General features: G+C 48.5%; 2 protein-coding genes across 2 annotated transcripts in view; one reads left to right on the top strand and one right to left on the bottom strand.

The window, feature by feature from the left end:
- The window catches only part of LOC122369016 (QRFP-like peptide receptor), a 118,583-nt gene that overhangs the window by 28,596 nt on the left and 73,021 nt on the right, over positions 1–16,966 (bottom strand). The window contains exons 2-3 of the mRNA XM_043343376.1: positions 9,878–9,999; positions 6,879–7,002 (exon numbers count right to left, since the gene is read on the bottom strand). Of these exons, the coding sequence (XP_043199311.1) occupies positions 6,879–7,002; positions 9,878–9,999 (246 nt within the window). The remainder of the gene's footprint in view (positions 1–6,878; positions 7,003–9,877; positions 10,000–16,966) is intronic.
- Positions 787–4,067, top strand: LOC122369006 (tryptase gamma-like). Its single transcript, XM_043343365.1, has 2 exons — positions 787–892; positions 2,072–4,067. The coding sequence occupies exons 1-2, from the start codon at positions 848–850 to the stop codon at positions 3,263–3,265; spliced, it is 1,239 nt and encodes a 412-aa protein (XP_043199300.1). The 5' UTR covers positions 787–847; the 3' UTR covers positions 3,266–4,067.

Raw genomic sequence — 16,966 nt, 5'->3', positions numbered from 1 at the left:
CCTGTCCGGCAATGCATCTGGATGAAAAACTTCGACTTGAACATATTCATCATTTTGTCCTTATGACTTAGCATTTCAATCGAGAGCCATACCCTAATGCGGCAAGATGACATCGGCACTGAAATAAGGCGAAAACGTTTCGTGAAGTAGCCACAGTGCCAATATTGGTTAGGTATATGACTGCAACAGCCAATCGCTTACACATAGGAAGATATAGGTAATTTATAAAGTGGCAGTAACACACCAGACTCATTTCCGTTCTCAGGATCAGTGTTATTTCATGAGGAAGGATTTTGCTAAGATTTATGAGACATCAGATCGCATAAATGTTATCCGAATCCGATCCAGCTGCCAGCAAAATGATAAACTGTCCAGAGTAGGTAGTAACTACTGACTAGTGAACATTTCAGCATCTATATAATTGAGCTAATGGTACATTATGTATCAATAAAACTGTCAAACGGAGTCCTTAGATCTAAATTCAAACTATTTTCTGAGCAGCCGGGGAACACCCGTCTGGGTCTGAGGTGACAGCCATACTGCTTCCCGGCGCCCGGCTGTATATCTTTAGCCCAGAATGCCCGTGCGAAACGGGACCGGTGTGTGCTAAATTATGCAGCACGCTTGTCGACTTGCTGGATACGGACAGAACTGTTATAAGCAGGCAGCCGATATCTCCCCATCAGGACCAGTTTAGCTGCCTGGGTCATGTCGTTGACCGGGAGGGGACTGAGGCTATAAAGGAGGGAAGAGGTCCTGTGCCGTTATAGGGGCCCGTGCAGTGGACCTGGCAGCGTCGCGGACCTGCGCCAGACTTGAGTCAAAGCGGGGCGCGATCCCGGACACAATGTTACCAACGCTGGGTGAAATAGTGCGAGGCCTCATCTATACGGTACGTATCTATAGGCAGTGTCCTGCCTTCCATACGGAAAAGGTTGACGGTCTTATAATTGTTAACGTTTTAATTTGAAAAGAAAGATAAGGGATACCTTAATTTTTCAATACTGATAACAATAACATTGTAATGATAATGTTTCGTATAGAGGTGGCAAAAGATGAAAATTTTGGGAACCAGACTTGAGCCAGACCCGGCTGAACATTTCTGGAACCAGTCGGACCCGGTCTTAGTTGGAACCGGAACCAGTTGGACCCGTTCCCCAAAAGTCAATTAATACAAACTACTTGTAGGAATCATTAGTTGCATCATGTAAAACAGTCTATTTCCCACTGGGAATACTCATGAGGTATTGTGTGCAAAGAAACATTCACTTAATTCCCTTCATATTTTGTAATAATGTGTAGTGTGCAAGATGTATAGTTTATGGTAGGACCCGGTTGGACCCGTCAGAAAAATTTCCAGGAACCGGTCTGGACCCATATGGGTCCAGACTGGTTCTTTGGACCGGGTCCTCGGGTCCACAATTTGCCACCTCTAGTTTCGTACGTACAAAGGCACACATACAAAAACCTTTTGTACAAAACCGTTTACTTAAACATTTATGTTATTTAGAAGTTGTAGGTGGTAGGCACTGTGGAACCGATCTACGGCACTCTTGGAGATGTTCTGAAATTGAACTATAAAATACCTTCTTTCGAGAAAAAAAAAAACGAAAAAACAGACGTTGCTTTCGTACAAGACATTGCAATTGTTTAGGAACTGGATCGATTTCCACAATCAGTATGTAGTAGGTATTAAAAGGCAAAGGTTTAGTTTAGATAGCCTTTGAAGACTTTCACAATGATTATGACTCTTCCGAACGTCGTCTTCCATCTATTCATACATAGCTTAGAGTCTGGGTCAGCGTCTCGGCGGAAGGGACGGGGGGGGGGGGCGGCTAAGCACATTCTCTTATATCCTTTGATTTTCAGTACTAACTACCGCCACGGCTCGATTTGTGTTTGAAGATCAAGCTAAAAATTGCAGCGCGTGGGGTACGGGTGCCCAACAGCGGTATCCGCAATAGTGCAGCAGTGTAGCAGTGGTCGGGCTCACCCTCTGCCCACAGTAGCGTGCCCAGCCACTGATCCACTGACCTGCGGAGAGTGTTTGACCTCCCTCCCCTCCCGACAGGGGCCGCTGCTGTCCCAGCTGGTGTGCGACAAATTCCAGCACATTCCGATCCAGTTGGGCGACGAGGCGGTCATCACGAGTCGCGGCTACCCGGTGACGCCCTACGAACCGCTCACCAAGTGCGTCACCTCCTTCTACCCGCTGGACGCGGACACTCGGGTCCAGCTCGACTGCGCCGACGTGCAGACGGACGGCAGCCGCATGGACTGGGTGTCCCGGCTGCTGGTCGGCGGCTCCGACTACCTGCTGCTGGTCACCGGCCTCACCTGGAGCCAGGTGCGCTCCACGGACGGCGGCCCCGTGCGCCGCGTCGGAGAGCCCGGCCAGGTGGTGCGCGTTGGCTTATTCACCGACCCGGTGGGCACAGCGCGGGGCTTCAGCTGTACGGTACGCGGCGTGCGCGCGGAGACGCCGCTGGCGTGCGGCGTTCGCCAGCTGCCGCTGATCGACCGACGGCGCGAGGCGCGCATCCTGGGCGGCACGACGCAGGCGGAGAACCAGTGGCCCTGGTCGGTGCAGCTGTTCCTCGACAACGCGGGCGTGCCGTCGCTCTGCACAGGCACGCTGATCACGCCGAGGGACGTGCTGACGTCGGCGCACTGTCTGCCGACCGACGGCACGCCGGTGCGGGTGGTGCCCGGCGCGCTGCGACTGGGCTCCGGGGTGCCCATCACCACCACCGACTACCAACCGCACCCGGACTTCCAGCCTGGAGACACAGCACCTCCCAGTCTGAACGACATCGGCGTGCTGCGCCTGCCGTACCGTCTGACGTACTCGGCGGCGGTGCGTCCGGTGTGTCTGCCGCGCGCCTCCGACATCGAGGACCCGGACCGGGGAACGGTCTTCGGCTGGGGCCAGCGCGAGTTCGGCGGAGACGCCGCCCAGGACCTGCAGGCGGTGACCATGCCACTAACTGACGAGACCACATGCAACGAACTCGCCGCCAAAGCTAACATTGCAGGGGCCCAGGTATTGTGTGCCAGGCCAAACTATTTCGCCGCCACCCCGTGCGCGTCCGACTCTGGGGGAGCACTGGTGACCGAGGACAGAGACACGGCGGTCATCACGCAATTCGGCATCACTTTCGCCGGCGAGAACTGCACGACCAACAGCAGGGCCATGTTCTTTACCCGCGTCAGAAGTTTCGTGAATTTCATCCAGGCCAACACTGACTGGGTTCAAGAGCCTTGATGAGGTGTATGAGTATGAACGTATGAGTATGAGTATGAGTATGAGTATGAGTATGATTATGAGGTGCCAACGAGGGCTGACGTCACTGTCTGGGGCTTAGAGCTGCATTGAGGATGCTTATATACCTGTCTTCGGGTCGCCGCCTAGATGCTGAAGGCTCGACACTAGACAAGATCACCTTCCTTGGTCGAGGAGTCTTCTGAATGGTGCTCTGATGAGTGCGGCTGACTCGTGAGATGGCGCAAGTTTAGTTTAGTTATGACTGATTTGCCTGCTTTTGTTGGTTATTATCTGTCAGACGGAGTCACTGACCCGGTAAAATAGGTGAGTGGTCTGGTAGATTGGTTGACTGGCCTGTAAGATGGAGTCAATAGCTTGGTAGCTGTCGTGACTGGCTGTAAGATAGAATCGATAGCCTGGTAGATGGAGCTACTGCTCGGCCCTTGGATGTAGCCAGGAAATCTATTTTGAGAAGATGCAGCGCCGGTAGTCACTAATGTGCTCCGTTCGCCGAACCATCTTCGATCCGGCTCAGTCGTCTCGTCTTTATCACGCCCAAATGAAGTGCCTGACGCTCGTAAGGTGCTTAGTTTTCTGCGGTTGATTAAACTGAAAGCCCTCCTCTCGACCGGTACGTCGAGGTGCTATGGGAGTAATGCCAGTAGCTCGTCCCAATCCACTCATGGAGCCTAGCTGGCATCATTTTGAGGCAGTTGAGTTTGTTTATTTATTACGGAGCGAGCGAAGCGAGCGGAGTCTTTCCTTAGATTAACGGAAATTTCTGAGTATGAGCGGCCGGCCGGCCGGCCGGCCGGCCGTGCGGACGCTTTTGCGAGGCTTATATCTCAGCAACCACTTGACCGATTTACATGCGGTAATTTTTGTAGGGTAGCTTCATTCCTTCTACCAAGTATTGGACTATTCCCGATGCATGTGGGTGACCCCTTATGCACGTGCCACGTGCAAAACGAAGAGGTGTCAGTTTTGCAATTGTTGCAATATCTCGGTAACTACTTGGCCGATTGCGCTCAAAGTTGGCATGTAGGTAGGCACCCACTAGGCACTGCATATCCATGTGCCAGAGTTGGGGTGCTGCTGCACGTGCGCACGTGCAGGGGTCGTTTCCAGATCTCGAGAACGGCTCGACCGATTGCGCTCAAATTTGGTACACAGTTTGGGACCGGTTAGTAGGGTGCCGTGCACAAGTCAGTTGGGACCCATTTTGCACGTGCGCACGTGCAGGGTGCCGCTTCCAGATCTCGAGAACGGCTGGGCCGATTGTGCCCAAATTTGGCACATCGCTAGAGACCGGTTAGTAGGGTGCCGTGCACAAGTCAGTTGGAGGTACCCCCTCGCAATTTCGCACGTGCAAGGCCCACCCTCTCGCTCGCTCCGTTAGTCGCCCCATAAGGCGTTATACTGGTCAAATAGCTGTGTTTGTATTTATAACCAATGGGCTGGGCAACGAAATATGCATGAGACGTGTGCTATATAAGAGTGTAAGAACATATGTCTGCTACGAAGCGTCAGTGGACTGCCGTGCGCCAGAGCCGAGCTTTGCATTGGAAAGTGCGCAGCTAGCCATAATTGGTGTACAACTAGGGTGACCCGCGTGCTCCGCAACGCGAAAAGGGATATTTTCGATCGGCGGGTGTTCGGTTGTTCTTGTGTCGGTTGGGTTATCTATCCATTTCGGTCGATTGCTTTTTGACGGCTAAACGTTTTGGTTTGTGGAAAAAATATCCACCGCATCGAGGTGCCCGTGTCTGATAAGCATGCTTTCCACTTCAGAATCTGTCAAATGTGCTTTATAATTGAGGTGCGTAGTTTTAAGACAAATGAAAGGCGTAGATAATTTTCGCTAAAAATCGTTTTGCAGAGGTTTAAAACATTTATATTTTTAAGAATACTGTTGCTTGTCATGCAAACGTGATGATTGGATCTTGGAGAGAATTGAATGCTCTTTCTAATGATAGCTTTTTCAATTGTCAAGCGTATCAGGTTAAGCAGCAAATCCCGTGTATCTTTTTAGTGGCACATTATGGACAAATTCCATTTTAATTCAGCGATTTTTTCCACATTGTTTTTGATCAATTAGCTGTCCACAATTTTCCATGAGAGGCGGTACATTTCTCTTGGCAATTGACGTTGTTTCAACTCTCTCAGTCTGATGGTCACGGGAAAATAAAATAAAATCCAAAATGCGTTTAAAATGGCACTTTTTGAAATGAAATTGCCCTCACACTTGCACGTGGCGCGTGCCACCCCTGCACCGCACACTATTCGATTGCCCGTTCGATTCTCTACACGATGCTGTTTTCCCCGTGCCGATCGGGCGCACGGTTACCGAGATATTGCACGGGGAACGGACCCGTGTCGGGCAAATTTAGCCATTTTCGCCCGTTTTTGCCAGCCGATTTATACATGTAAAGTCTATGACGCGAATTTGCACTTTTTGGGCACGCGCCACGCGCTCGCTATCGATCCGATCGAGCCGAGACCGCTCAAAGGCACGTTGTCCATCCTTGTTCTATAATTTGCGCAAATTTCAGCGCGGTAGGTGCAACGGTGTGATCTGTAACCCGCGCTACGTAGCACCATGTCGCGACCTTCGTAATAGACAGAAACTACGCCCTCCTCAAATAGTAATATAGAAGTCACCCGACAGCTCTGTCAAATAAGCGAAATTTAATTTAATAAATTCAAGGACTTCGCAAAATCAGCGGTACTTGCATTTATAATCGTTATTCTTTTTTTTAGCGCTTTGGTTAGTAGTGCATTGTAAAATGTTTGCATTTATGTATTTGTTTCTGTTATTCATTTTTAGTAAATAAATGTTTATTTGTTTCCGTACCTCTTCGTACAAAAGAGCGAGTTTCTTGAATGCATAGAGATACGCGTGGGTATGACTTTTACACTTGGTAGGAAGATGCACATAATTCTCAGTTGCCACGCAATGGCTGAAATCGAAAGCGCATTTTTGTCTATTTTTTTCACTACAAACTACAGCCGTCCGTTCCATTGTATATCAAAATGACAGAACCGGAGTTAGGTCAATGTGTCAATGATCAGTGATCACCACGGTTCACGCGTGTTCCGCGCCGCGATCTCATCTGCCAAAGCTGCTCTAACATTGAGCTGGCACTAACACGACACTGAGCCGCATAGATGTGGTGTGATTTAGGTCTGTTGTAGGACTTGAGCTCTACCCATAATTTTAGCATTTGAACGTGAACCCTATTTGCAAGATAAGAATAGCTTTGCCATCCTAGCATTGACCATTATCCGAATGAATAAGAATTGTTTCTTACCTGCTTACAGTCATAAGCATAATAAAAACCTTACATGATAACTTGTCAACAAAATGACAAACGTCTTGAGGTCCGGCGAATCACCTATGGGCACTGGCCTAAGAGGACTGACATAAGGTCTCCTAATCACTAGCCACAGCCGGCTGGTCCATGCCGACCTGACATTGACTTACCGCTGGCTGGTCGGTCGCCGACCTGCTACCGACTTTGACCTACCGGCTATTCCCTCCCCGGTATGCCTTAGTGCAACCGGGATGCAAAAAAAAACATTGACCTGCCATTGACCTTGACCTGGAACTGACCTGGGCGACCAGCATGGGGCAGGCCAGCACGAAGGAGAGCACCCAGATGGCTACCACGGTGCGGTTGGCCTGGCTTCTGGTGCAGATGTACTGCGCCTTCATCGGGTGCAGTATGACGTAATATCTGACGGGACAGGTCGGTGTGACGTCATATCTGACAATGCAGTTCGGTGTAAGGCGCATGTAAGTGTAGCATGAGGTATGACTACACAGGTCACTGTAACAGTGTAACACTGACGCGGCGGCACAAAATGGCTGAATTATATCAAATGTAATATGGTCGGAAACGGGGGAGGATGTCATGCGTCGTGACAATAGCTGGTAAAAAGCAAAACTAAATCTATTGAGAACGGATAATACAACGCAATATCTTCCCAGCGCACTTATAATAAAATAGCACAGTCTACCGTTACACAAATGACAGAAAATACTAGTAAATGATATGGCATAGATTTTGCCATTCTCAAACGATCCATAAACGATTCAAAATCCATAAACCCAATCCATAAACCATATACGCCAACGACCTCAGCCTGCACGCGCCGGACGCTCATGTGACCCAGTACGCTGACGACACCCAAATCCTTCTATCCGATACCAAACGCAACCTTCCTTACCTCATCCAACGCATGGAAACCACCCTCTGCACCCTTTCGTCATGGTTCCATGCCCATGGCCTAAAGCTCAACGCATCCAAAACTGAAATCCTCCTCCTTGGTACCAAACAGAACACACGTGGCCTATCCCCTGTCAGCGTACGGGTCGGTGGGGAGACCGTTCAGGAGAGCCTGACCGTGAAAAACTTGGGCTTGATCTTTGATCGCCACCTTACCTGGGACGCGCACGTCAGTGACGTGGTCCGTCGATGCATTGGCCTCCTGATCGGTCTCCGTCACCTGAGGCATTACCTCCCGCGGGGTGTTCTGCGAGCTGTTGTTGACGGTCTTGTCCTCTCGCGCGTGAGATACTGTATTTCTGTTTATGGCGGCGGAACCTCAAAGAATGATGCGAGGCTTCTGAACATTATCAACTTTGCGACGAGAGTGATCACTGGCTTAAGAAAATACGACCACATTTCTCACGCGCGAGAGGACCTCAGACTTCTCTCCCCCTTACAAATGTATGAGGTGTCGACTTTGACGGTAGCCCATAAGGCGATCACCAATGGCGAGCCTGTGGACATCTCTACTCTGTTCACTACGTTTCGTGACTCGCGCCAGCAGTCCGAGCGCAGTACGCGTCAGGATCGCCTTTTGAGGCCTCCTGCTATGCGAACGGCCGCCGGGCAGCGATCGTTTTTATATCGCGCAACATCACTTTTAAATGAACTGCCTGTGAGTATCGTTGAGCTGGACCCCATTTCTTTCAAACGTGCCGTGAAGATGGTTAAGTGTAATAGGGATATGTAGTGGGAGGGGGAGGGGGCATAGGAGTGCAAGCTTTATGATGTGCACGTGTGCCTGATGTTTGCCTGTTTTACCCATTCCGCCTTTTACCTGTTTTTATATTGTGACTATCGGCACAGAATAGCCACGCCGGTGTATGTGGAGTGCTGGCAAAAGTCAATACAATTCAGCGGGGCGAATCGTAACGATTTACGCACCGTAAAATAAAACGTTGCGCTCTGACCCAGCCCCCACCGGACACGATTTGGTAGCCGAGGTCTGTGACGTCAGCCGGGCGTGAAGTTTTCCCTTCACCATAGGCTTTACACAAAAACTTGCCGAAGTTCATGCCAGGGGATAGCCCGGCCTGAAAGTGCAAAAATGAATAAATTTTGCCCTCATTAGATTCAGTGCTTCATTTTATAACTAAAAACGTCCGTTATTAGGCCTCAATGAAGGTACAAAGTACTCAAAATCGAAATTCAAGAAGATGCTGTCCGAGCACAATCTGGTAACATCACGTGACTTCTTTTCAGCAGATTATTGATAATTTCAGGACATATTCACACGATTGCTGCCTAAAACATCATAAATAATACATTTGCAGCATTTATTACTTCCGTTTAAGTCATAACCTTGTAAAATGCAAAGTGTATCATGGTAGTCACGTGACCAAAGGTATAACAGGGGGTTGGGACAAACACTCAAAGGATTTCGAGTTTATTAATTAAATTATATAATTTTCATGGTGGAATTGAAAGATTGTATTTTTTCCTAATAGCATACAAATTTTTGTATGTAAAATATTTTCCTTACGGGTGAAATTCTCCATATAAGAAATATCAGTGACGTCACCAGGGCTTTACTCAAAACATCGGATCTACCTGTTTATTATAGGTATCTTGCTCTGACCGGCTCGCACCAAACGAATGTCCAATGATATCGTTCAGCCATCGGCCTAATGCATGATAGGATTCTGACATCCCGAATGTAGTTATGAGGAAAACTGGGCTGTGGATTACACTTCGTTTAAATAAATTACGTCGATAACATAGGTATGTTCGTTCTCTGTGCGTGTGGCCGCTTCAAAGGTGAATCCAATGACGCACAGTAGTGAAAAAAAAAAATGAGCAGTGTATCACCGGAACATTGAGAGCAGAGCAGACTCGACGCTCATCGGCTAACACCCTCCGACTGAAATGACTCACTGACTGAATTGAATGGACACCTATACCGGAATCATTGTGAAGACCCCCTCGCCTTTTAGACCGAATGAACTGGCATTCAGACAGAGGACTCGTATTTTTTTTTCGTCAGAGCGCACTCGCCATTTCAGACTGATTGGATTCGCCTACGGGACTAGAAGGACACACAACTGATCGACCATCTGAGTGGGCTGACTAACCGATCTCACTTCTCCAGGCTGATGGCGGTCAGACTAATGACATTCTCACCTGTCCAGCCTGATATAGCGGTCATGCTGGTGAGTGGTGATGCTCTCACCTCTCAAGACTGCGGTTAGACTAAAAACATTCCCACACCTCTCCAGGCTGATGACACTCTCACCTCTCCATGAGTCCAGACTGATGTCGGTCAGACTGACAGCATTCTCACCTCTCCAGACTGATTGCAGTCAGTGTGAGCACGGAGCAGATGGCGGTCACCGTCTGGATGTAGTGGACGCCCAGACACAGCACCGGGCCCAGCGTCCAGGTGAATGAGAACAGCTTGGCGATCTGGGGGACAGGCGGGGTGAGGTGTCAGACCACACAGAACAGACGGTGTAGTACCGGCAGAGAAACACGTCAGGAGGTAAACGAAAAGGTAGTTTTAGGAATGGGGTCCAATTGGTTTAAGTGCTGCGTGATGAAGGGGTCCAATTGGTCCAAAGCAGAGACTGTTCATACATCCTACTATCTGGCGTTGAATATGCGTGAACTTATCAATCATTCCCTTCTCTCTGCGCCTCCTCTACATATCTAAAATTTAACTAGACTGCTGAGGACTTTGGTAAGTTTCAGAGATAATCCCACATTTTAAATGGCCACGGAGCTAGAGCCAGCAGGTAAGTTCGCTTCACCGCCATTATCCGTTCCTGGCATGCACTTTGTGTCAGTCGTACATCACTTTCTGCACGCGACTAAGCAGAGTATCGAGGTAAATGACATCATGGCCATGAAACCATTGTGTTTAAAGGGCACACTTTATGCTCCAGCAACGGTACAGGTCCAGTTTACAACCATAGGGATTATTTTCGGTAAATTATGTCTGTTGGTTGACTGTTGAGTTCCGAGAGCGTAGTTTCACCTTAGCGATCGCGTGTGCCATCACTGCCATGTTCAATTGATGATAACTCCCGGATTGCATTCGTTGATTCTACTTCTCGTGCATCTCGCAGTCAATCCTCGCTCGCTCTGCAGCGGCGTTGAACTGTTTCCCTCGCTCATCTTTAACACGCGCACTGCAGCGGGTCTGAGCCGAACACGAACTGCAGGGGGGGGGGGGTTGACAATGTAAACAGTCCATCCCCAATTGCGTCATATTTACGAGCATGTTCGACGTCGCGGCGCGGTCGGCGGCGCTGGTTCGGCCGCAGTGCGCCGTTTCCGTCGACCGTGGCTGACAGGGCGCTGTGTTTACCCAGCGTTTCCGGCTCTGGTGACGGCCGTCAGTCAGTGACGCCGAGGTCGTCACACCAACTGCTTCCAGGAAGGGGTGCCTGATCCTCGATCCAGGTGGACCGGACAGCGGCGGCTGTCGGCGCGGCGAGCTGGAGTCAGCCACCGCGGGCTGTGACCGGTCACCAGCCCAGTCGAGGCTCCAGCGTTTAATATAGCTGTTACCAGAACAGGTATGCAACTGCTGCTTTAATTACAGCACCGCTGATGCAATAATTTTGCCTTAATTTCAAGCGCACTTTTACGACTGTTTCCCTCGCTCATCTTTAACACGCGCACTGCAGCGGGTCTGAGCCGAACACGAACTGCAGGGGGGGGGGGGGGTTGAAAACAACCCCCCCCCCCCTGAGATCTCGAAAACGGCGCAACGTAGCGACAAGCGGTAAACGGCGTTGGATAGGTTAAGATGAGATCGACAAGAAATACTAAGATCATTTTTGGGTCAGGTCAAAAACGAGGTCACCAGAGGTCACCGAAGACAAAATGTTACGATTTTCACAACAGGAATTTCGCGGTAGTTTTTCTTGAATAACTTGTCTTGCACACAGGTCAGAGGATCGATTCGAACGCCATCGTTCTTAGCTCGTCAAGGCGCATCGAATGATATATAATATGACCTCGAAAGGTCAAGTTGAAAATTTGACCTCAGGTCAAGGTCATGACCTGGCCGAAATAGGTCATGTTGCATATCATTCGATCCGCATTGACGAGAAAAACACGATAAACGTCGAACGGAGTCTCTATCTCTACTCAATCTCAAGTTATTGAAGAAAAACCGCTGGTGACCTCAGGTGACCTAAGATGACCTGGAGATCACCTTCCAAAGGTCATAAGTGATATGTTTCGGTGAAATCACCAACAGGGACCTGTAATACTATGATCCTGAGCGTATTGAAGTCATAGGATGGCATTCAGAGTAAGTTGAAATTTCTCCCATTGACTTATAATGGGCCGGTCGCAAAAATGACCTGACCTTAGGTCATCGATATAAAAATTCCGAGATATACAAGTTGTAGCTCGTGATGACTTTACTATTTCCTGTGGGTTTCAAGATCATATCTCAACAACTGTGGGCTTGGTGGGATTGCAAACTTCGAAATTTACGTTTCGAGGTAGGGTCACTTGACCTGACCTGGTGACCTGACCATAGGTCACCTGGGGTCAAAATTTTTACTCAAGGTGTGCAAAAGTTGTGAGAACAGGTATGCAAAATTTGGCGGCGCTACGCGCCGCCGTTTTCTCGCAATTTGCGAAAAACCACAGGGGGGGGGGGAGGGGTTGAAAACAACCCCCCCCCTGCAGTGCGCGTGTTAATTAAACCTGCTGTAAAGATGGAGACAATCTTAAATAGCTCGTCGCTACGTCCGCGCCAGCCTTTAAGCCATCTGTCAGCTCCCTGAGTGGGGATAAAATCACGAAGTTCCGGTAGATAAAGTCCATCTCCAGTTTCCAGGCCCCGGACATTGGCCCCGGACAGGCGGATACCTCCAGTCACCCTGGACAGTGGATAACGTCACCACACACAGTAGCTCTGTGAAGTGCGCAGATCAGGCTGACCTGATTGAACAGCGCGCGGGGCAGTCTAGGGCGACACAGCACCCTCTCCATCATTGTCACGCCAGACGCGCCCAGGAGCGCCCCCTGTTGGAAGCGACGGAGCAGAAGATTGTCTGCGGTGCATCCCACTTACGGAGCTCCTAATTTAGCGCCTGTCCCCTCCGGGGGAGCGGGGGAGTCCGTGCCTGTCTGACGACCGCACCGAGGTCAGGGCACTCTTGTTACACAGTGTCGGGTGTGTTACACGCCTGAACTTCCCGCATCCCCCCTCCCACTCCAACCTAGCGCTGCACCAGCGCTGACATAGGATACCTCGGATGGCTGATAGGGAATGGGAGCGCTCAGCGCACTCGTCGGTATGGATCAGATTTAAAAGGATCGCCAGAGGCGCGTGTTCACCATGCGTTCGTCCTAAGTGGTTCGTTTAAATGCTGCACACGTCCGGCTGCCTGCTACATGGAGAAGTTCAAACAATGAGCTGAAACAATTGCCTCATTTACTTCCTCCTACCTTATTCATGCATTATCCTTATCACTTAACCCTTATTTGGCATTGCTGTGATTTACTTCGATGCATTTACCCTTACAATCAGACCCATGATAGTTATATAAGTGTTAATTAGTTATGTGACATATACCTAACGGCATGAGTGTCTGCCGCAATCAAGGATGCAGCATTGCCTATGATGAATTAGCTGTATGAGTGTGGTAAACGATGACTCGTAATTCGTATATTTATTCATTCATTGATCTTGTCCTTGCATATTGCGTGATAACATGTCGGTAAAGCACACACTTGAAATTGATGGGTTAATACGTAAGCATCGAGGATTAAAAGCATGCAGATTATCCCTGTACTACGTCTAGCCCAGACCGGCTATGCGTTATTCTTTCGGACCAGCTCAGAGCGTCAGGTGAAGGAAATTGTACGGTTGGTTTGTTTGGAAAAATGTACGGGTAGCAAAATGTGTACGTCTTAACTTTTCCCGTTACAGCAGAGGTGGAGTTGCTATTCCCGCAACGAGCTGCATGCGTGGTTCGCTCGACAGGAACGCTTTGGATAATACCTACAATATTTGGCGAAATAATCTGTTCTGGTATGTTTAAACAAACTAAAATGAATCGAGATTTTGTGGACTTTTTCAACAATATATTTTCTTGATGGGTAACGACATGAATTTATGCTGTTACCCATCAAGGTAGGTGAAGGTAAATGGATCGCCTATCCCAGATTTAATGATAAACATCAATCAATTAATCAATCAATCAAAAATATATTGAAAACCAATGCAATTCAAAATGAACAATATTTATGAGCGATTGGTGCAAATGCTAACGCATAAATAAACATGCAGATGGACGTGTAACGTGCGCGACGATCGAATTCCGTATGGAGCGCGATCCGCACTGGTCCACTGGCGCGAGTCTGTTGGCCGTTTTCGACTTATTGTCACCGGTTCACTGGTCGTTACTGGCCAGCTGACCTAATGCTTCAGTGTTCTATTGATTCGCTGCTAGACTAGCCACTGATAGATGATAACAATTGCCATTACATATCTGTTGTAAAAGTAAGAACATGCTGGACGCTGGTCCTCTACAAAACACTATGTAGTGCATATTTACTGGCACTGGTACTGGACCGGTTCACTGGCCTGCTCACACTGATCGTCACTTGAAATGGATTGCCTTTTCAGTACATATAAACCGTTCGCTAGGCGCCGTCCACCTCCTTTGTTATTTGTAATCGGATTCCACTGCACTAATAGAATCCCAGCCTGGCCTGTGGCAGAGTATTCCCAGGTCAGATTCTGAAATTACAGATTGCCTCTCCGTTCACGTACACTGCCGGAAATTGTCTGATGTTCTTAGAAGAGTTTATTCATGTAATCAAACGGAGCTATTTTATGGAAGCAGAGAGAGCGGTATATATTATGGAGAGAGAGAGAGAGATATATATATATATATATATATATATATATATATATATATATATATATATATATATATATATATATATATATATATATATATATATATATAGATAGAGATAGAGATAGAGATAGAGATAGAGGTAGAGGTAGAGGTAGAGATAGAGATAGAGATAGAGATAGAGATAGAGATAGAGATAGAGATAGAGATAGAGATAGAGATAGAGATAGAGAGAGAGAGAGAGAGAGAGAGAGAGAGAGAGAGAGAGAGAGAGAGAGAGAGAGAGAGAGAGAGAGCCAAATGCTGTAGAAACGCACTGCAATATTGCGTATTACACTGGGGAGAACGAAAAGCTCTGCAGGCGAGGTTTATCCGGAATAATCCCAAGCAGAACACACAATCTATATTACTTGTTTCTGTAAGAGTGATTTGGCATTAGGTATGGATTGGTCTCAAAGCGGCGCCGGGATAACACGAATGTGACAACCAAGAGCGCAAAGACAGGAAATTAGACACGCATGCCTACATGGCGAGTGGTGCCATACATCAAGGCAATCCGGACCAGACATTTCAGAGAACTGCCATCGAGGGAAGTAAATGGAGAAATATTGCTGTAAGATTGCTGGCGAGCACATGATACAGCATGTTCGTCATAGAGTCCGCGATGATTCAATTTGCGGTTGTTGGCTTCAGGCCCAATAGTCTCAGCAGAGGCTGGTCCACGAACTTGGCCGTCCAATCTTACCAATGCCGTAAATACGCCCGGTTATATATGACAAGATATAACCGGTTTTTCCGCGACACTACGAGCGTCTTCTCTGGGGCGGCCCCGGAGCCGGGCCGGCCTCTGCGAGCAGCGTTCGGCGGCAGGCGGGCGGCCGCCTGCGCCCCCGGGCGGCAAGGCCGCTAAGGCGGCGGCCTCCTCTGATTGGTGGAGCGACTCGTGTCACGTGACGGTGACGGCGCGGGGTTTGAGTGCATTTGCGTGGTCACTCTGTTCTAAGCCGCCCGGTCTGACGCAAGTCAGCAGTGTTCTCGCTCTGAAATGTTTTTGCGTTTACTGTGGTCGTGTTCAGTGGAAACTGGAAGACATCAAGGGAAGCATAAGTTCGGTTTTATATCAATGTTATATTGATTGACGAGGATGTTTTTTCCTTTCGGGGTTTTTATGTTTATTTTTTACTGGTTTGTTGTTTCTGTCTGATTTTTTTCCCATTTTCGGCATGAGGTTTGGTTATTTTTGTGCTTATGTTATGCTATCACGGTAAGAAGAGGGTCGATGAGCAATGGGTCGGCAAATGCCCGGTATTATAGGTTCTTTGAAGGTTAGATGAAACAACGAAACTTGGATTGCTGGTAGAAATAGGTTTGGTGTGTTTTTCAGATTTTGGGAGATTGAGTGTAGGTATTTGCTAGGTGTAACATAGCTGTAACTGCTTTTTGTTTCTTCCCTGGAACGGAGCGCCGGACTTTGCCATTCTACACTCCGTGTGAGTGAAATCAGCTCATGCTTTCTCGGTGTAGCAGCTCAGAGTGCACGGCCTGGCCGGCGTAGGGTTTGGTGGCCACGTGGTGTTTGCCGGTGGTTGTGCAGAGAGTTGGTAGAATTGCCGTTTGTGGTACCTGGTGTTGGTTGAACTGTGGTTCCCATACAGGTGAACGGTTACTGGCGTAAGGTGTGCCAGGTGGGCGTACCCCGTGGAGAATGAGCTGCTGGTGATGTTGGCTCTGTCCGAGCGTGTCCGAGCGGGGTCTTCATTAATGGGTTAGAGATTGTTGATAACAAGGGTACCAACTACCGGGTGAGACTTGAGAGGGTAAATGGAGTTCATTGTAAGGATAACCAATGCAATGGTATTTGTCTAAGATGGTATTGTTATCTGGTGTTGATAGGTTGGAATGAAAGGTTTAGAGGGTGATACAGAGGTACAGAGGTGGTACAGTGGAACCCAGTTTGGGTATGATTCTCGGCGGACTAGGATATTATGGATTAGATGGGGAATTATGTAAGGTGGTTTTGGGATGCATTAGCGATAGCCTAGGAAGTTACAGGCTATTACCCAGAGGAAGTTTTCACACCCATGTTTAAAGGCTGCAGTAGGTATGCCATTCTCTAGGATGCAGTTTGAGGGTAGCCCGGGATTGTGTGGCTCTCACTCAGCACTCTGCATTGAGGTACGAGTTAACTGAGTTTCGTTTTTTATGGTGTGGCGTTTGTAAATCGTTTTGTTTTTTTTTGCCAGAGTGAGGTGCCTTTCTTGTCGTTGGTCAATAGAGCATTGCCAAGGCATGCATAAGCGACATCTGCAATATGCATATCCTGCTATGTCATCACACGCATTGTCAGATAAATGGCTCCAGTATACTCGTATATAGCCCCTTTTGATACGAGATTTCGGCTAAAAATGGTTATGTGACACATTCTGTTTTTTTTCTTCCATGGCTTGGTGGTTGGCATCCGACTCTGAACGGCGACGGATCGGCACACTCGGCGGGGCCGGCCCGCTTTGCCAGAGTCTTTGGCCGCTGGAGGATTCCTT

This window comes from Amphibalanus amphitrite, unplaced genomic scaffold (genome assembly GCF_019059575.1).
Source record: "Amphibalanus amphitrite isolate SeventyFive unplaced genomic scaffold, NRLGWU_Aamphi_draft 000033F_arrow, whole genome shotgun sequence".
Lineage (NCBI taxonomy): Eukaryota > Metazoa > Arthropoda > Thecostraca > Balanomorpha > Balanidae > Amphibalanus > Amphibalanus amphitrite.
The sequence above is the reverse complement of the archived record's forward strand: the minus strand, read 5'-3'. Positions and strand labels throughout refer to the sequence as shown.